Below are 21,649 nucleotides of genomic sequence, written 5' to 3' on the forward strand. Positions count from 1 at the left end.
CATGTTCAATAAAATTTGATTTATTTTTAAAGGAGCCTAGTTTACTCAAATTTTCTGGATGTGTAAAAAAAAAAAAAAAAGTATGGCTATATTAGTATTTACAAATAAATAGGCAAATGTTACAAGAACTGGATACATATGAGATGCACACCCCTCTGGTTACATTGTATCCGCCCGGCATGTGTAATTCATATGTTCCAGTTCTAAATGGCCGATTTGGCAGCCCTATTAGTACATCTATTGAAAGGCGCAGCGGGGAGCCCCTCAGAGAAAAGGATTCAGCGACGCAACAAAGCAACCATGACAAATTAATTTAATATTCTCATGTGTGTGCAATAATTACAATATGTTGGATCGTTTCTGGTGGGACAGGACCCTCCTGTGACCCTCCGGCCTGTGCTGCTTCAGACATTCATGGGAATTCAAGTGACTATTATAACTTTAAGCACCTTATGCCTGGCTCCTGGCTCCAGGGGTCGTCTGACTTCAACAAACTGCATTTATCATATAGAGAAAGTGAATACCAGGCACTTACTAATGTATTGTGATTGTCCATATTGCCTCCTTTCCTGGCTTGCTTCATTTGTCCATCACATTATACACTTCTCCACGTTTCCAGAGGTTGTGGCAACTGCTGCAGCGCAGATACGAGAAGGCGGGACGAGAGCTGCTGCGCATGCGAGCCTATGCCCTCTCCAACAGGGCCCAGCCACCTGGTGCTTCTTCCTATCGTGTGCAAGCACAACCACCACTGCTGTATTGCAGAGCGGTCGGAACCATGGAAACGAGCCGTGTGTAATGTGATGGAAAAATGAATCCGGCCAGCAAAGGAGGCAATATGGAGAATCACAATACATTAGTAAGTGCCTCGTATTAACATTCTCTACATGAAAAATGACATTTGCGGAAGAGAGACAACCGCTTTAACTTGGGAATCTTCTATGGTTCACTACCACCAACAGCATAGGTAGTATAGAGGCAGCTCATGTTGCTGGGCTCCAGGATAAAGGGGCCCCATGCCCGTTGGACACTGTAGAGGAGAGATGTGGAGAGGAGCGCTGGACCCTCCATAGTTTACCATGGAATAATACAGGGTGTGGTAGTTGTAGCCAATGTTAGCAAAGATGAAGCTACTATGGCGCCCATACATTAGGAGGCCCCAGTATATGGTGGGGTGGCTTTCCTTTACACTTCTCATGGACAGTGTACCTTTTATTCAGGGCCCCAAGGTTTCTAGAGGGAAACTGGCACAAGGGTCATAAAAGAACAAGGGCGGAGGGCTGCCAGTCGCTCCATGGTGCACCATATGCGCTAGTTGCGACAGGTAGCAAAGGGACACATCCTGTAGCTAGTATAGGACCCATGCATTAAGGGGCTGGACCAAGACTTTGAATGAAGAGGAATTTTTAGCCCCTCTTTGTTTTTTAGGCCCCTCCATGGTAAAAAATAAAAATAAAAAAGTTTAGCAAAGCCTAATCGAATCCCTTGACTCTGGCCCTCTTCCATGTCTGTAGCAGCTGCTATGCATCCTGTAGTTATAGTGGCCCCAAACTCTTCAGGATGACCCCATCACCATGGACAATGGCCGCCCTACATAGGATATAGAAGAGCGCTGGGCCCTCCTTTGTGATTTGCACCAGTAAGGGGGTCCTCTTTTGCATTTGGCTGGGAGAGCCCTGCCCCCCATGTACACACCTCACCCACTCATGGCTAAGAAATACAAAGAAAAAAACGGAGTTAAAAGTAAAAATAAACTCAGCAAAGCAATCTGATATCCAATTGTTCTAACCCGAAATCACCATAAGCTTCTGTGTAAATTGGCAGCTAAACCTTTTCCATTAGGTTCCTCAGGACATTATAAAACCTTGAGGCACCAGGCAGCTCTGCCTGAACATCATAGCGGCCCAGGCAGAGTCCAAGCACCCCTCCCTCTCACACACACACACACACCCTGGCAGAAGGCTCCACCATAGAAGGGGACAGGCGCAGTCTTGACAGGTATCGGAAGCCGCCATGCTTTGCTGGGTCAATCCCCCATGAAGGTAAAATATCCCTGAATTGTAGAGCTCCCGGCATTTCCTCGGAAGTCGGCGTCTCGTAGATGGTGAGCTTTTAGTCCATGGGAAGGTGATTTGCAGGCATCCCCGTTACAGAGCGTGGGTCTGCGCCACAGGGCGGCTGGAGCGTCAGTATGTTTTGGTAGCGCTGTCATGTGGCCCACGACATTGCCGCGCTGTGTTCTTTGGCTTTCATCCTGAGTGCTGCGATGCTGGAACTCTTACGGTCGGGTTCAACGTTCAAGTCGTAACCATTTATTCCGGGTCCCATGCCCGCGCTGCTGAAGAGCCCGCTCGTGTGCCCTTGACCTACGTGAGAGCCGGGGCCCGGAACGCTGAGGAACTCTGACACTCCCCCGGCGGAGTGTGGATGGGTGTGGGGGGACATGCAGGAGGAGATGGTGTCGCATGGCACCACGCAGGCCGGTACCGGAGAACCACCATTGTTATTCCCAATCCAAGACGGGTTCTGGATCTGCAGGAGAAGAACAGATGGAGCAGTGGTTAGTGCAGCACGGCAATCTACAAGCCATGATCTATCACAGCGATACCAATGGGACCCCACAGAGGGCGGAGCGGGAAAGCTGGGTTACCGCCTGGAGCTGCTGCAATGACACAGCAGAAATTCTTAAAGGATTACTAAAGGTGTTTTTTTTTTTGTTAAAGGGTTTAACCGGACAACCCCCTTTAAACCTCATTCACACGCGTTCTCCACGGACCGCACACATCCCCATTCATTTTAACGTGTATATTCACACGTCAGCGTTTTTAGCACGGATGCACACTCTATTTTGTCCATCACGTCTATTATAGTCTATGGGTCCGTGAAAACCATGGACGCAACACGGATGCCATCTGAGTTGCATTCGTGTTTCACGGATCATTAGGAAGAGATGCTTTGAAAATTATTTTTCAGCTGTGCAGGGTCAGTGAAGCATGGATGCCACACGAACAGCAAAAAACGGACACGCGGATCCTTCACGGATGCATCACTGACCACTCTGTCACGGATTTGAGCACGGACACGGACGCGTGAATGAGGCTTCAGTCGTTGCACAGTGAGAAGCTCTGCAACTTTCTAATAGACTTTATCATTTGCGTATCAGTTACTCAGAATTTTCAATTTCTCTGCTTGCTGTCAGTGAAGGAGAACGTGCTTATTCACCTGCAGGGCCCGAAAGCCTCCTGTGCTAGTCTAATACTTCTCACAGCTGAGGGTTTGCTACAATTACATCTGGTCTAGACAATCTTTCCTGGACTCCAGACTGATACATTTTCCTTGCACTGATACATTGTAACAACCTAGCCCACAGCAACCTAATCTTACTTTTCACAGTCAAAGGCTACTCTCACGCTTGCGTTGTTGTTTTTACCGTATTGAGATCCGGCAGAGGATCTCAATACCAGAAAAAAATGTTTTTCCGTTTTGTCCTCATGCATTTTGAATGAAAAGCGACCCTTTCAGGATGTCTTGCGTTCCAGCATTTTTCTGACCGGACACAAAACCGCTGCAAGCTGTGGTTTTATGTCCGGTCATAGAAACAGCGGGAAAAAAAATGGATCCGACACTGAAAACAATGTAAGCCAATGGTGACGGATCCGTTTTCTTACGAGCCTAAAAAAAAAACGGATCCGTCACCCATTGACTTTCAATGTATTTAGTGACTAATCCGTTTTTTTCTGTTTTGATTTCACACAACTGCATCGTAACGGAATGGATACATTTTTACGTGCAAAATCCGTTTAATTCTTGTATTTAGATCTCAAAACCGTAATTAACAACGCAAGTGTGAAAGTAGCCTAAACAATCCGTGGGATGAGACAACCCTTTAATAATTCTACTACCCACATTGTCCCTAAAGGTAAATCAGTTTTCACTGCATCGTGAATCCCCCCAAATCCTACAAACCTCCAGAGTGAGTGGAGGAAACGTCCAATGTAAATTTATGAGCGACTATAATTCAGAGTTCATGGTGCAGCGTCTACTGTATTTGATTGAATCCAAATTCGTCTTTATCTGCGCTTTCAGAGCTGCCACAAAATATCTAAAAGCCAATAGACTTTTATTTCGGCTCTTTTTGATGGTAGAATGCATTAAGAATTGTAACTGGAAACCCCGCTTCCCTCCAAAAACCGCTCAATTAAAATAAAGCCCCATATGACCTGAAGGCACCCCTGCTGCACCGCGCCTGCACTTAACGGTTAATGCCTGTGTGACAAACTCACATGAAGGAGACTGTAGTGTCAATCTGAGATATGGTAGTATATAATGCTATAATGCGCTGCTATAATGTGCTGCTATAATGTGCTGCTATAATGTACTGCTATAATGTACTTCTATAATGCGCTGCTATAATGTGCTGCTATAATGCACTGCTATAATGCACTGCTATAATGCGCTGCTATAATGTGCTGCTATAATGTGCTGCTATAATGCACTTCTATAATGCGCTGCTATAATGCGCTGCTATAATGTGCTGCTATAATGTGCTGCTATAATGTGCTGCTATAATGTACTTCTATAATGCGCTGCTATAATGCGCTGCTATAATGCACTGCTATAATGTGCTGCTATAATGCACTGCTATAATGTGCTGCCGTTCCCCGTCATTGCGCCCGCTACTTGAAAAGAAATGCACTTTGTAATTAAGTAATTCGTCATGAAGCTAATTTTTTTTTGTGAAATTCGGTGAAGCAGCTGAATCGAATTTTTGTAAACTTCGCTCATCTCTAATCATCACATCACTGATACATGTAACATATCATCGTCCCATCACTGATACATGTAACATATCATCATCACATCACTGATACATGTAACATATCATCGTCCCATCACTGATACATGTAACATATCATCATCACATCACTGATACATGTAACATATCATCATCAGATTACTGATACATGTAACATTTCATTGTCACGTCACTGATACATTCACACTCTGAAGAAGCTTTGAGCGAAACCTGCGTCGGGGCACAGGACACGTGTCTGGTATGATACGTTTATATGCTGTTACTCTTGTTACTGATACGGCTGCTGGGATGATATAGCCATTGGGGTTATTATCTGTTTGCACTAAGCACTTTATATCCAGTATATATGTATATACGCTATGTTTTCAATATGTGTAGCCTGTAATATGTGATTACCCTTATAATTGATCCACGTGACCTGTCAGGGCATCTTATCCTTGATTTTCTTCACCACCATTAACTATTGTGTTTTATGTATATTTTAATATTAATAAATAAAGAATTTTGCGTATATGATTTTGAGACTCTGGCAGCTATTTTTGGTGTTTATATTAGGGCATGTGCCGGAGCAACGGTTTAGCCCACAATATATGATTGGTGTTTATCACTGATACATGTAACATATCATCGTCCCATCACTGACACATGTAACATATCATCATCACATCACTGGTACCACGTAATATATCATCGTCCCATCACTGATACATGTAACATATCATCTTCACATCACTGATACATGTAACATATCATCTTCACATTACTGATACATGTAACATATCATCTTCACATCACTGATACATGTAACATATCATCATCACATCACTGATACATGTAACATATCATCATCACATCACTGATACATGTAACATATCATCATCACATCACTGATACATGTAACATATCATCATCACATCACTGATACATGTAACATATCATCGTCCCATCACTGACACATGTAACATATCATCGTCCCATCACTGATACATGTAACATATCATCGTCCCATCACTGATACATGTAACATATCATCACCATTATGCCTCTGAGTAGTAATGCTCTGATTTACTGATACTCAGTACCCCCAGGGCTGATACTCCCACCCTCAAAGCATTAAGGTTATTGCTATGATGATGATGGGGGTTATTGTTATAATGACATTGGCAGGCACCAGGTCCTCTTAGCACGGATGCCCCCTATGTCCACCGAAGCAATGGTTCATATTTCAGACCCCCCCATATCATCCCCAAGGAGTAAGGGCAGAGGAGTAATCTGGGAAGGAATGCAGAAGAAAAGCCTCCAGATGTGGCCGGGAGAGCCCAGATTCCAGCAGTCTCCCTGCAGTTCTCCTGCTCATCAAACGTTTGACCTCTGCCTGGTGCAGCTCATTCCTCCCTCTCCCTCATCTTCTCTGCTCAGTGATGAAATGCAAAATGACTGGGGAGTCAGAAGTGTCAGGGGGGCTGCCATCCCAGCTCATCAGTCTCTGCAGACCCTCTGTCTGCCTGCTGCATGGTGCAAGGGTCTGCTGAAGGCACATTGCTCCAATGCAGAAGGCTGCAGGCCCAAGCAAAGCCAGTTATATCACAGATAATACCTGCAGTCCTATGTATAATCACAGCATATTGTCATATTAAAGAGCTGTGTGAAATGACAAACTTAGCTCTGCTACATCTGTTTAAAGGATTTTATACACCGATCAGCCAACATTTAAAACAAGATATTGTGTAGGTCTCCCTGATGTCATCAAAACAGCACAGACCATTGAGGCCTGGACTCCACAAGACCTCTCAGGTGTCCTGTGTTGACTCCTGTGAATTGCTCGGTGCGGCCTCCATGGATCTCATAGGTGACGATTAGTGTTGGGCGAGCATGCTCAGCAGAATATCGCGTGTGCTCGAGTCAGTGTATTGAAATCTAATTTAGCCTCTATTTCTAAAAAAGTTTATGGCGGGATTCGAACTCACAACCTTTTACATTACACCCCTGAATGTTAACCACTACACCATAGAGCCACATGGTCAGTCACTTTAAAAAAAAAAAAAAGTAGTAAACTAGTAGTAAGTATTCCTATACAGCAGAAGTCTCATATACTTTTTTTATTATTTTTTTTTTTTAAGTAGCTGGCCATGTGGTTAACATTCGGGGCTGTAATGTAGAAGGTTGTGAGTTTGAATCCTTTCAGAAACTTTTCAGAAAGAGAGGCTAAATTAATGTATATATTTTATAATTTTTTTAGTAATTGTAAAAAATGTGTAATTACAAAAAAAAAATTATATATATATATATATATATATATATATATATATAGAGATAAAATCATACTTCTGATATATATGAATGCATAATATGTGGGAAACTACTACTGATGTTTTAGCCATAATATATTTACATATATTATAATATATTATATATTCTAAATATATAATAATATATATAAATATATTATAGCTAAAAACGTATATATATGTTTAAATTATATTTAGCCTATATTTTTGAAAAGTTTCTGATGGGATTTAAACTCACAACCTTCTACATTACAGCCCAGAATGTTAACCACTACACTTTAGAGCTGCATGGCCAGTTGCAAATTTTTTTTTTTAATATGAGACTTCTGCTGTATAGGAATACTTACTACTAGTACTAGGAGTATTCCTATACAGCAGAAGTTTCCTATTTTTTTAAATTTATTTATTTATTTATTTTTTAAGTAACTGGCCATGCAGCTTTATAGTGTAGTGCAGGCATTCTCAAACTGCAGCCCTCCAGCTGTTGCAAAACTACAACTCCCAGCATGCCCGAATAGCCTACAGGTATCAGCCTACAGCAGGGCATTGTGGGAGTTGTAGTTTTACAACAGCTGGAGGGCCGCAGTTTGAGGATGCCTGGTGTAGTGGTTAAGATTCTTGGCTGCAATGTAGAAGGTTGTGAATTCAAATCCTGCCAGAAACTTTTCAGAAATAGAGGTTAAATTAGATTTAAATACACTGGGTGTCCCCAAGCACTGACCCTATATATGGAGTCAGAGCCGAACGAGAGTCCTGACACCCTCCCCTCTTCAGAGCAGGGGGTGGGAGTTGGAGACAAGTCACCATCTAGACCTCCTTGGCATGTTCCTTATTCCTGGGCAGTTTTTGCAGTGTGGTCTGGGCATTATTCTACTGAAAGAGGGCACTGCCATTAGGGGGCACCAGTGCCATGAAGGGGTAGGTACTTGTCTGTACAGTGGTACCTGTGTCATCCACATGATGCAAGGACACTGCCTCCACCGACTTGTCTTCTACCCATAATGCACCTGGTGCAATCTCTTCCCCAGGTAAGTGATGCACCCGGCCGTCCACATGATGTAACCTGATCCCTCAGACCAGACCGCCTTCTTCCACTGCTATATGGTCCAATTCTGACTTTCATGTGTCCACTGTATGCAGTTTCAGAGGTGGACATGGGTCAGCATGGGCACTCTGACCAGTCTGCAGGTACAGTACACACTGCTCCATACACAGCCCGCTGCAATGTCCTGTGTGTCCTGACAACTTTCTATTATCACCAGCAGGAAGGTTGTCAGCAATCTGCTCTCCTTCTGTGGGTTTGGACCAGATGGGCTAGCCTTCAGTCCCCATACACATCCGTGGCCCTGTCCTTGGTTCACCAGTTTCTGCTTCCTTGGAGCACTTCTGGTAGGTTCTATACCGTGGACACCCCACCAGGCCGGACGTTTTGGATATGTTCTCTCCCAGTCATCAGACATCACAATTGAGCCCTGGTGCCATCGCTAAGATCTTCACGCCTGCTCATGTTTCCTGCTTATAGTTCGCCAGCTTCGAGGACCGACCGATCACTCGCTATTGATTACATCCACCCTCGGGCGCCATGTTCACTTCACCTCTAGGTGGTTTTAATCTTATAGCTGATTGGTGTATACATCTGCCAATAAACAACACAAACTTCATGCTGTACTTGGCTCAGTGGGTAAGTGTGCCGGCTTTAAGCTGTGCAAGAGGCCTAGTGAGAAGAGGATCCCTAGAGTTATAAACCTTGTGCTGTCTGTGTGACTGGCTCAGTCGGCAGGCGATCATTTCATGCTTGGTGGCTCAGTGAGTAACTAATGCATACAGTATATGTTGGTATACAGTCCTGCATTCCCTGCATACTGTATTTGCAGTGGCTCACTGGGCAGGTTCTGCATGTGGACTTCTTTCCATGCCCCATGCCTGGTTCAGTGGTCAGACGTTGGTTTTATGTTGTATGTATGTATATATGTTCATTTCAGGTGTTACCTTCCTGCTGTCTGTGTAAATGGCTCTTTGGGCACATTTACCTTTCATGCCTTATGTTTACTTGGCTTAGTGAGCATTTTGCATGAGGTGTTGAATTTTTGCCATGTGCCTGGCTCATTGAGTAAGCGTTGATTGTGTGCATGTGCATAGTCTTAACATGTCTCTGTGTGGCTCAGTGGGCAATATCCCATGTATAGATCCGGCTTAGTGGATAAGTAATTTCTGGGCATTGTGTGCATGCTTGTTATCTGGATGTGGGTTGGATTCTGCCCTACTGGTGGTGTTCTTGTGACACCTGGCTCAGTGGGCAAGTTTTTCATGTTGCTTACCTGGGCATAGTTTTCGGCTCTTGTCAGTAGTGGCAGCTCATAGGCTGAGGAGAAGTGAGTTCGCACTTGCTGCATTTGTCCGAACCGCTCTCTTTTCCTCCACTTCGCCCTCCGGTTCTGGAACCAAACCTAGAAGATGAGAAAAGGTCAGTGAGCTGCACATAATAATCTACTGTTAGAATCAGAACCGCTTCATGGTCCAGAATCTTCTGTGTCACATTGGGTTACCGTGGCTGCTGAATAAAGCATGGTGGCTCAGTGGTTAAGGAGCGCTCCTTGGCTTGTGTGGGTCTCCTCCAGCCTAAACCTACAGGCGTCCTATAGCTCCAGTGTATAAGATTAGAGTGTGAGCTTCTGGGGCTGACGGGAGGGTTTGCAATCTATGTGCAGCGCTGCACTATATGTTGGTGCTTTACTATTCAAGGGTCCAGTCATATATATATACACAGGGAGTGCAGAATTATTAGGCAAGTTGTATTTTTGAGGATTAATTTTATTATTGAACAACAACCATGTTCTCAATGAACCCAAAAAACTCATTAATATCAAAGCTGAATATTTTTGGAAGTAGTTTTTAGTTTGTTTTTAGTTTTAGCTATTTTAGGGGGATATCTGTGTGTGCAGGTGACTATTACTGTACATAATTATTAGGAAACTTAACAAAAAACAAATATATACCCATTTCAATTATTTATTTTTACCAGTGAAACCAATATAACATCTCAACATTCACAAATATACATTTCTGACATTCAAAAACAAAACAAAAACAAATCAGTGACCAATATAGCCACCTTTCTTTGCAAGGACACTCAAAAGCCTGCCATCCATGGATTCTGTCAGTGTTTTGATCTGTTCACCATCAACATTGCGTGCAGCAGCAACCACAGCCTCCCAGACACTGTTCAGAGAGGTGTACTGTTTTCCCTCCTTGTAAATCTCACATTTGATGATGGACCACAGGTTCTCAATGGGGTTCAGATCAGGTGAACAAGGAGGCCATGTCATTAGATTTTCTTCTTTTATACCCTTTCTTGCCAGCCACGCTGTGGAGTACTTGGACGCGTGTGATGGAGCATTGTCCTGCATGAAAATCATGTTTTTCTTGAAGGATGCAGACTTCTTCCTGTACCACTGCTTGAAGAAGGTGTCTTCCAGAAACTGGCAGTAGGACTGGGAGTTGAGCTTGACTCCATCCTCAACCCGAAAAGGCCCCACAAGCTCATCTTTGATGATACCAGCCCAAACCAGTACTCCACCTCCACCTTGCTGGCGTCTGAGTCGGACTGGAGCTCTCTGCCCTTTACCAATCCAGCCACGGGCCCATCCATCTGGCCCATCAAGACTCACTCTCATTTCATCAGTCCATAAAACCTTAGAAAAATCAGTCTTGAGATATTTCTTGGCCCAGTCTTGACGTTTCAGCTTGTGTGTCTTGTTCAGTGGTGGTCGTCTTTCAGCCTTTCTTACCTTGGCCATGTCTCTGAGTATTGCACACCTTGTGCTTTTGGGCACTCCAGTGATGTTGCAGCACTGAAATATGGCCAAACTGGTGGCAAGTGGCATCTTGGCAGCTGCACGCTTGACTTTTCTCAGTTCATGGGCAGTTATTTTGCGCCTTGGTTTTTCCACACGCTTCTTGCAACCCTGTTGACTATTTTGAATGAAACGCTTGATTGTTCGATGATCACGCTTCAGAAGCTTTGCAATTTTAAGAGTGCTGCATCCCTCTGCAAGATATCTCACTATTTTTGACTTTTCTGAGCCTGTCAAGTCCTTCTTTTGACCCATTTTGCTAAAGGAAAGGAAGTTGCCTAATAATTATGCACACCTAATATAGGGTGTTGATGTCATTAGACCACACCCCTTCTCATTACAGAGATGCACATCACCTAATATGCTTAATTGGTAGTAGGCTTTCGAGCCTATACAGCTTGGAGTAAGACAACATGCATAAAGAGGATGATGTGGTCAAAATACTCATTTGCCTAATAATTCTGCACGCAGTGTAAGGCTCCATAAAGTCTCTAATAAACTTCATATTTCATGTCCACAACATCTTCAAGAAGTCTGCAAACTTGAAAACCGATACAGACCTAAAACTTCTCCAAGCTGAGGGTTTGTTACAGTCGTATCCAGTCTAGACAATCCTCCCTCCTCTCCTGGGTGTTACAATGTATCAGTGCGGGTAAAATGTATTCATCCTGTGTCTGGATGCAAATCCTCAGCTGTGAGAAGTGAAGTCTGGGTGACTATAAACAAGAGTGATCCCATTCACAGCGCTGCTGACTGCATTTGATCTGTTACAATGTATCAGTGTGAATAATCCATCAGCAGCACTGACTTCTCTCCTGTCCTAATAGTTCGCTACAATGTATCAGTGCAGGTGAAAGTGTATCAGTCTAAGGCTACCTCGGAGAGGATTGTCTAAAGCTACCTTCACACTCGCGTTTTGTGCAGATCCGTCTTGTATCTGCACAGACGGATCCGCACGAATAATGCAAACGCTTGTATCCGTTCAGAACGGATCCGTCTAGACTTACATTGAAAGTCAATGGGGGACGGATCCGTTTTCAATTGCACCATATTGTGTCAGTGAAAAACGGATCCGTCTCCATTGACTTACATTGTAAGTCAGGACGGATCCGTTTGACTCCGCATAGTCAGACGGTCACCAAAACGCTGCAAGCTGCGTTTTAGTGATCGTCTAAAAAACGTAAAGGAGGCCAAACGCAGCCAAATTGATGCATTCTGAGCGGATCCTTATCCATTCAGAATGCATTGGGGCTGAACTGATCCGTTTTGGGCCGCTTGTGAGATCCCTGAAACGGATCTCACAAGCGGACCCAGAAACGCCAGTGTGAAGGTAGCCTAAACTGGATACAAATTGAACAGTCCCTTGGCTGTAAGAAGCATTAGTTCTTGCGATCTCTGCATGGATTGTTTCCATTCAGTGGCAGCAAGCAGAGATCTAAAAAAAAAAGTTGCATTAAGCTATATTCATGTGATGTTTCCTCCAGAATGGCGCAGATACCGGTGGGCGGAGCTAAGATTTCGCATTACGGCAGAACATACAAAGTAAAGTTTGACCCCCCCCCCCAGCGAAGACTTTTTCTTGTTTCCCGTTTGATGTCCGTCCACCCCTTATGTAGAGGGGGAGGGGGTGCATGTACTGGCCATCTAACGTGCAGTCAGCATTTTTTGGGTGATGGATGTTACAATGTTCTGAGGCCGGTGATAAATGTATCTCACATATGGTAGAGCGATAACACAGCTCTGCTACACGCTGCGGGTGTCCGGCCTCTGCTTATCTCACTGGAATAAAAAAAAAACTAAACATTTTTTTAACATTGCTGGGACACGAGTGACAACCTATACGACCGCCATCACTGCTGTCTGATGACAAATCCACTGTAACATGGAACATTCTACGCACTGAGAACGCTCGGAGTTCAGAGCCATTGAATTAAACAGAGAAGCAGTTTTAAAAACTGCGCCGCGGAAAAAAGAAGTGACATGCAGAGATTTTATTGAAATGGGCTGGAGGAAAAACCCACGTCAAAACCGCACGAAAAAACTGTGTGAAAATTCCGAAGTGAATTCCGCTTCTGTTTTTTTATTCTGCACAGAAAGTTATCTGTGTGAACATAGCCTTAGCGTAGAGAAGCTGGAAAAGCTGAAGATCACTTGTCACCCGTCCTTCCGGGTAAGACCTACAGAGGGGAGACTGATCCGAAGGGGGGTGCCACGTGCTGTGTTTTTGGATTTTTTATTGGTTTCATTTAGCATTATATTTAGGGCTCGTTCACACGACCGCGTGAAGCTCGTGTCCGTGCTGTAGACCGCAAAATTGCAGTCCGCAATGCACGGGCACCGTCCGTGGGGCAGCTGCATGGGGATCGCGGAACCATTCACTTGAATGGGTCCGCGATCCGTCCGTTTCACAAAAAGATAGAGCTTGTTTTATCTTTTTGCGGTGCGGAGGCACGGAACAGAACCCCAGGGAGCACTCCGTGGTGTTCCGTTCCGTGCTTCCGTTCCGCGCCTCCGGATTTGCGGACCCATGGAAGTGAATGGGTCCACATCCGTAATGCGGAATGCACACGGAACGGTGCCCGTGTATTGCGGATCCGCAAATGCTGTCCGCAATACGGCTACGGTGAGCACAGGTTCGTGTGAACGAGCCCTTATGTGTCTTGATGTTATGTTAAAGGGGTTGAGTAAAAAAAATAAAATTTACGTATCCATATCCACAGGAAGGAGGTTAAGTATCTGATCAGTGGTGGTCTGAACACAGGGCCCCCCGCTGATTATAAGAACAGAAGCCCCATTAATAGGTGGAGCCATCGCGATGTGGGTGTGGCCATGGGCGTAAATAATGACTGGAATCGCAGGCAGCTCAGAGGCGCCAAAGATTTCAGACTGGTGCACGGACTGCCAGAAGAGGTATGTCATAAAGTACTTGGCCCTAACCACACCGCTGCAGCAGGCGCTGGTCTCCATAAATCAGGCTCTTTATTTTTTCCTATAGAAAAGTCTATGGGAAGACGTCTGAAGAAACACCACAAAGCGAGCGCGCTGCGATGTAAAAAACAGGAGCAAAAATCTCCAGGAAGCTCAAAATGCCACTGCAAAAACAAACAAACCCTTCTGTGTTTTATTTGTTTGTTTATTTTTATTTTAGATTTAATACTTTTCTATTGGTCAACATGTAACATCTTTGTAACAATTTTTTTTCCAAAAAAACTAAACCTAAATGTGATAAGAAAAGCAAAAACTGCCCCAGATTTATCCCACCGGCTCACGCTGCATTATAATTTTGACGCCTCTTGTAGATGTGATATTCTGAGCGACATAATGGCGAATGCAATCAGTTCATCGGGACACTTTCAGAACCGTCCAGCGAGGCGTAAGAAGTATCTAAAACAATAAATTTGGCGCAAGGATATTTTTGGGGCAATTTGAGTCAGAATTCTGATGCTACAAGAAGAGGTTTTCATGGCGTTTTCGTGCATCTATTTCTCCTATCTTTTTCATGTCCTATAGGCCTCCTGCTGCCCGTTGCCGTATTGCGGTTCTGCAATACATGGGCGCCGTTCCGTGGGCATTCTGCATCAATTCAATAGGTCCGCAAATCCGGAGATGCGGAATGGTGCGGAATGGAAGCACGGAGTGCTTCCGTGGGGTTTCGTCCCGTACTTCCGTTCCGCAAAAAGATAGAACGTGTCCTATCTTTTTGCGGAACTGGCGGATCGCGGACCCATTTAGGTAAATGGGTCCGCAATCCGCTGCGGCTTCCCTACGGTCGGTGTTCGTGCATTGCGGCCCACAGCACGGCCACGCGGCGCACACGTTCATGTGCAGGAGGCCATAGAGAAGCCTCGGGGGGGGGGGGGGGGGCGGGGGTAAAATGCCTCCAAAAAGTCGTACCCTCCCAACACAAATCCCAGGACTTTTCAATCCCCTCCTGACATTGGCTTCCAAAACTGCATCAAAATGGCACATACAAGCTCACGGCAGACATTGCACAAGTGAGGTGACCCCCTGATGCATAAGTATTGATGCCCCCTCCTCATCCATTCCCGGAGTCTATTCATCACCTATGGCAGACACTGGGATTCCAGCGCAGAATCACGTTCCTATGTCCCAGCACATGAGGTTGGTCCGGGGGCTTGTGGAGACCGCTTGGAACATCATGGGGAGAGTCATCAATCAGAGGCGAGGTATAGGGGCGGCTAATGGTGTCAGGTACCCGGAGGGTCCTCCCGGCCTCTGCTTCCCATTTGACATGGTGGATGAATAGTGATTACCAGGGGCCAGCGGTGTCAGATTGGTGACAGGCGTCACACTCGGCAGCTGAAGGAGTCTGTGGGGAATATGTGGGTTCAGGGTCCCTGAAATTAATCCTCCAGGCCAAGGAGGGGGCTGAAGATGTCTTGTCCTTCAGTGTACTGCCCCTTTAAGTCAATATCTGTAATTCCTAGATCAAGTGGCCTTTTATGGGTTAATAGGATCTATCGGCAACACAATTCTCTCTCCTGACCTGATAGTTTGCTACAATGTATCAGTCTGGAGTCCGGGCTGTTGAGCTCACAGAGGATTGTCCAGATGGGATACAATTGTACCAAAGCCTCAGCTGTGAGTAGCATTAGCTCAGGATGGAAAGGAGAAGGTATACATTTACAGAAAGCAAGTGGGGATACAGCAGCTAAAGGGATTGTGCCATGAAAAATATTCTACATTTTTCAAACCAGCACCTGGATCTGAATACTTTTGTAATTGCATGTGATTAAAAATTTTGCATAGCCAGTGGGTTATTAACTAAAATGTATCTGTATAGCGCCACCTGCTGTTTGTTCCTTCCTTTATTTCTTGTCCACCTCACTGAGCTGGTCGAACACGCTCAGTTGAAATCTTCAACTGCCACCAGCCATATGTTCTGTTAGAAGCTGTGGCAGTTACAGGGGAAGAACTGCAGCAGAAAGGACACGCCACCTGAGCTGCAACAGAAAGGACACGCCCCCTGAGCTGCAACAGAAAAAGGACACGCCACCTGAGCTGCAACAGAAAGTACACGCCCCCTGAGCTGCAACAGAAAAAGGACACGCCCCCTGAGCTGCAACAGAAAAAGGACACACACCCTGAGCTGCAGCAGAAAGGACACACACCCTGAGCTGCCAGCCTGAAATAACAGTAGCAGAGCAATTGAACCAATGAAAAGGGAGATCTCTGGATCCATGTGAGGTACAGGGCTGAAAGAGACTGTCATGTACTGTATGATGTCTGATTTTCAGTTTTCACACCAATTATGGCGTAACCCTTTGGGTAGAACTCGAAAATCCCTCTAATTTCTTAACCACCAGGTGATTTTCACCCCACATTTCAAGAGCCATATCTTTTTTTTTTTTTTTTCATTTTTCATCTGACGCAGACGTTATGGGGTCTTGTTCTTTGTGGGACAGGTGGTATTTTTTTTATGTTTCTATTTTAGGTAACATATAATGCACTGAAAATCTTTTTTATTCTGGCAGAATGGAAAATAATGCAATTTCACAATGCTTTTTTTGGGGGGGGGGGGGGGGGGTTTGCTTTGCCGTAGAAATGACACGTTATATTCATCCTGCGGCTCAGTACAATTACGGTGATACCAAATTTATATTGTTCTTATATATTTTTCTACTTTTACGCAAGAAAATTCCATCTTTAAATTTTTTTATTTTTATGCCTCTGTATTCTGAGAGCAATAACTTTTTTATCTTTCTGTGGACGGAGATGTTCTGCAATCAGTTATTTTTATGTTTTTTCCAGTTTATGAGTAAAAAAAACAGCAATCCTGGCTTTGTTGTTTGTTTTGGTGTTTTGTTTGTTTTTTGTAACTTTTTCTAGGAATTTCACTGTGCCGATTAAATATCATGATAACTTCATGGCTCGGGATGTTACAGATACAGAACTTTTTTTTATTTTTTTTTACTCAATAAATAAAGAAAACATTTTTGGTGGATTTTTTATTTTTATTTTTAGTAGCATTTTTAAGTACTTTATTTAACTTTTTTTTAAATATATTTTTAGTCCCATGTGATTGCTCCTTCACTCCTTCTTGATTTAGTCATTTTGACGTTGGGATCTATCACCAAGCAGGATTCTGGGAAAGCTGGGTGACAACCCCTGTGAGAGCAGTCAGCCATGTTGGCTCGTATGCATCATGTGACATGATGACATCATTAGTCAGGGGGCGCTGCTCCAGGTATGGGGTGTTGTAGGGGGTCTCTCTCTCTCCATTAGACTTGCATCTGTAACTTTGCCCTGAGTGAAGGAAAGCCTTGCTATGACTCTATGTCGCCCCCTCTTCCTATCAGGATAACAAGTGCAGTGCAGGGCATCTGATGGGATGACCCCATATTCTTAAGTATTATAATTAAGCTGGATTTATGATGGAGGAGACTTTTATTGCAGTCAATGAGATCTCATCATTGTAGAATCATGGCCCCCGGGGGTCATCTTATAAATAGGCCAGGGGGATCCTCAGTAGGTCAGACATGGGTGAACATGAGGCAGGTTTTATACTGGGATATTTATCTGATGGTAATATTACAGATGACCCCCCCCCCCCCCCCCCCCTTCCCCATGTCCTCTATTTCGAGGGGAATCTCAGAGCACACTGTCAGCATTGTATCCTGGGAAAACAGCTTGGGATGAGGGGGTCAGATGACTTGTGCTTGTTTTCATTACATCTTTAATTTCCTGTAGCCTGTCGCTTTCCCTAACACCACCCCCCATGGATTGTGGGGGGGAAAGGATAAGGGTGGGGGGTAGACATCACCAGGCAGAGAATACGAGAGGTAGAAATATGAATTACATGAGGAAAACCAGTCTAAGCTTCACGGTGGGATTGTAGCTGTGGAACTACAAGTCACAGCATGACCTAGACATTGCTTCTTAGACAACTGATAGGACAGAACTGTGAGAGGGACATCTACAATAGCAGGTACTGCTGCAGAACCTCTTTTTATAGAGATGACTATATTCAGAATAGACTAGAATATTACTCTGGGATGGAACCTGCACGGATACATTGTAACAAACTATCAAGACACTAGATGTATTTGTGCTGTCGATTTATTTAGTTCACAGACAACTGTTCGGATGCAAAGGTAACGAACCCTCAACTGTGAGATGTGTTAAAGGGGAATCCTACGTCCTAATGGAGTGTGTGAGCCTTAGGGCTCATGTACATGAACGTTGTTTGCTTCCGCATCCGTTGCTCCGTTTTGGGTTTTTTTGCGCGCGGGGCCGCAAAAAAATTTAATAAAAATAGAACATGTCCTATTCTTGTCCGTTTTTATTCTATTATGGGCGACCCGTTCTGTTCCGCAAACGCGGGCAGCACACGTGTTTTGCGGACTGCAAAACACGGCTCGGCCGAGGGCATGAGCCCTTAAAGGGGGCCCCCACTTGGCCTCTGACTATGATCCAGATTTTTCTCAACAAGGTCAGCTGATCAGTCTGCACAAGTTTTCAGCCTTTGGATGTTTCTATTCAGTGACAGAAACCTAAGATCTTGAAAATGGTTGAAAAGATGAATCACAAATGATATTAGAAAGTTGCAGTATATCAGTCCGAAGTCAGCTTTAGAGCCGCCCCAACTACAATGTGTGTAAGGTCCAAAGCGATTTCAGCTGGTCTAGGACGGGACATGAGGGGGCAAAGGAGGACATTTCTCCATGGCCTCCACCCTCTAGAGGCGTCCGCTACTCCTCTGCTGAGCCCCATCTTACAGGCGTTCCAAGTTTAAAAAATAATAATAATAACCTCTTCCTGCCATATAGCCAGACAATATGTCTTTATAGGGTTTTATCTCTCTTTTTCTGATACAGAGCTCCAAATCCCCTGCTTAGATACGGAGTTACATGATAACATTCTACCTTTCTGCAGCCACCACAAGGGGGAGCTCACTGCATAGTAGTGAATGGAGGGCACCCATGCATGTAGGCTAGAATAGAGATAGGAGCTTGTCCCAGAGGTGGGATGATAGGTCATCAGAGCCTGAGATGGGCCCGCCCCTTTAAATAGATCTGATGCAGTGAGCTCCCCCTAGTGGTGACTGCAGAGCAGATCTATATGAAATGATATTAGACCATGGCACACACACTGGCACACACACTGGCACAGGGTCTATGCTGTGCAATCACTGTACCTGCACTCTGGCTTCAGTTAAGTCAGTCCTCATGGCCAGCTGTTCCCGGGCGTAAACATCTGGATAGTGCGTCTTCTGGAAGACCTTCTCCAGCTCCTCCAGCTGGTAACTTGTAAACGTGGTCCTGTTCCTCCTCTTCTTTCCTTTGTTGCTCTCCGATTCGCCTTTATCCATAGGAAGGTCATTGCTTCCTCGGTCCTGGGAGCCCTTTCCTGAACCTTCCTTATTCAGATATCCACCGTCCATTCCTGGGGGTTCACTATTTGGCGTTAGAGAAGTCTCTTTTCCTACAAAGAGAAAAAACAAAATTGCTGTTTTCTATATCAATGCAAAATAGCGTAAAACACAGATTTGCTAATTCTTATTGGAAACAGTCAGAAAGCTTGTCACCAGTCACAATGCAACACAATACAACGCAATGGGGCCGGGGCAAAGATGACGCTTCTGTAAATGCACCAGAGGAAAAAGAAATCCCTATGCAGACACTAAACACCCAGTGATTTCAGCTCTGAAGCCAGCATGGTTGTGAATGCAGCAACTCTCATATGCATTGTAAAGGAAGACGTTTTAACAATTTACTGACCTGGGATTGGTGGACTAAGTCTGTCCACAGAGGTATATCAGATTGTGGGTTTGCTACTCCTGGGGACCTGCTGGTGAAAGCAACCCCCACTCAGCTGCAATGGATGTAATGGAACCGTTATTGAAGTCAATGGGAATCAGAAGTGACGCCAACAGTCATCAAGAGCAGCGCTCCTGTGCAACGTACACTATTACAGTCCCAGAACTGCTTTCCTACAGGGTTATGATTTATATTATGATTTATGAGATTATTATTAAACATTTTGTTTCCACTTTGGCCACTGAGTGTCTGTTTATGTGGTCGAGAGGTTTATCTCACGGTTTCTCTTATATTATCCAGGACACGTCCCCAGATACTGAATCTGCAATTATGTAACAGGAGGAATCCGAGAATAAATAATATTACAGCATCGGTCTATTATAATCTGTAATCAGAAGACCGACCCCTGAACATGGTCAAAATACACTGCTATTATATTATTATCTACACATAGAAGACTACAACCCCCAACATGACCCGACCACTGGATATGATCAAAATACACTGCTATTATATTATTATCTATACATAGAAGACTACAACCCCCAACATGACCCGACCACTGGACATGATCAAAATACAATCCTAATATTATCTATACATACAAGACTACAACCCCCAACATGAACTGCCCACTGGACATGACCATAATACAATCCAATTATAGACTGTACATAGAATACTACAACTCTCAACACGACCCGACCAATGGACATGACCATAATATAATCCTAATATAATCTATACATAGAACACTACGACCCCCAACATGACCTGCCCACTGGACATGACCATAATACAGTTCTGTTATACTCTGTACATAGAACACTACAACCCCCAACATGATCAGCTCCCTCAATATAACCCTAATAGACTGATATTATACTCTATACATAGAACACTACAACCCCCAACATGATCAGCTCCCTCAATATACAAGGCCTCTTTCCCTCGAACGTGTGCCCTCCATGGCTGTATTGCGGACCACATTTGCGGATCCGCAATACACAGGCACCGTTCCGTCCGCATTCCGCATCACGGATGCGGACCTATTCACTTCAATGGTTCCGCAAATCCGGAGATACGGATCGGAACCCTACGGAAGCACTATGGAGTGCTTCCGTGGGGTTTCGTCCCCTTACTTCCGTTCCGCAAAAAGATAGACCATGTCCTATCTTTTTGCGGAACCGCCGGATCGCGGACCCATTAAAGTGAATGGGCCCGCGATCTGCTGCTGCTGCCCCACGGCGGGTGTTCGTGCATGGCGGCCCGAGTATGCAAGAGGCCTAACCCTAATAGACTGATATTATACTCTATACATTGAACACTATAATCTTATTATACTATATACTACAACTCCCACACTTTTTCCTCGATTTAATGGGGAAATACTTCTTAAAGGGAAAGTCCATAAAGTGCTCTGTAGTAGTTGCTCGCGTCTCCTGTGACGTCCGTATGGAGGGAGGAGGCAGGTTATTCGTTATTATATTTTGTTTTATCTATAGAATTATGAATCTTCCGAGACCCCAGATCTGTGATGAGTGAAATTGCTGGGGTTTTGGCGCTTCCTTCGGGGACACTTGAAGGACTCTTCGCTCCCGGTCCTGTCAGATATCAGGATCCACTCAACCTTTTGCTGGATGAGCCGGGGGCCAGAGTTCATAGGAATCAGATGCTCCAGGATTTAGAAGGGAGATTTCACAACTCAACTTTATGTGACCCCTGAAAGTCATCTTATCTTCCTACACCCACAGCCGCACATTAGATTGTCAGCTCATATGGTGGTACTGATTCATTACAGCCACATGGATCACCACGTAGTCAGATGTATGGCCGCACAGAGCCTGGAAGGATTTGTCTAATCCCCTAGTGCTGGGGGACCTGCCTTCACTTATCTCCCCCAGTTTATGA

General features: G+C 44.5%; 1 protein-coding gene across 1 annotated transcript in view; it reads right to left on the bottom strand.

Moving 5' to 3' along the window:
- The window catches only part of ALX4 (ALX homeobox 4), a 65,469-nt gene continuing 43,820 nt past the window's right edge, over positions 1-21,649 (bottom strand). The window contains exons 2-4 of the mRNA XM_040410507.1: positions 19,117-19,403; positions 9,423-9,551; positions 1-2,532 (exon numbers count right to left, since the gene is read on the bottom strand). Coding sequence (XP_040266441.1) covers positions 2,209-2,532; positions 9,423-9,551; positions 19,117-19,403 — 740 coding nt within the window. The 3' untranslated portion in view covers positions 1-2,208. The remainder of the gene's footprint in view (positions 2,533-9,422; positions 9,552-19,116; positions 19,404-21,649) is intronic.

The sequence above is a fragment of the Bufo bufo genome, chromosome 10 (assembly GCF_905171765.1).
Source record: "Bufo bufo chromosome 10, aBufBuf1.1, whole genome shotgun sequence".
Taxonomy (NCBI): Eukaryota; Metazoa; Chordata; class Amphibia; order Anura; family Bufonidae; genus Bufo; species Bufo bufo.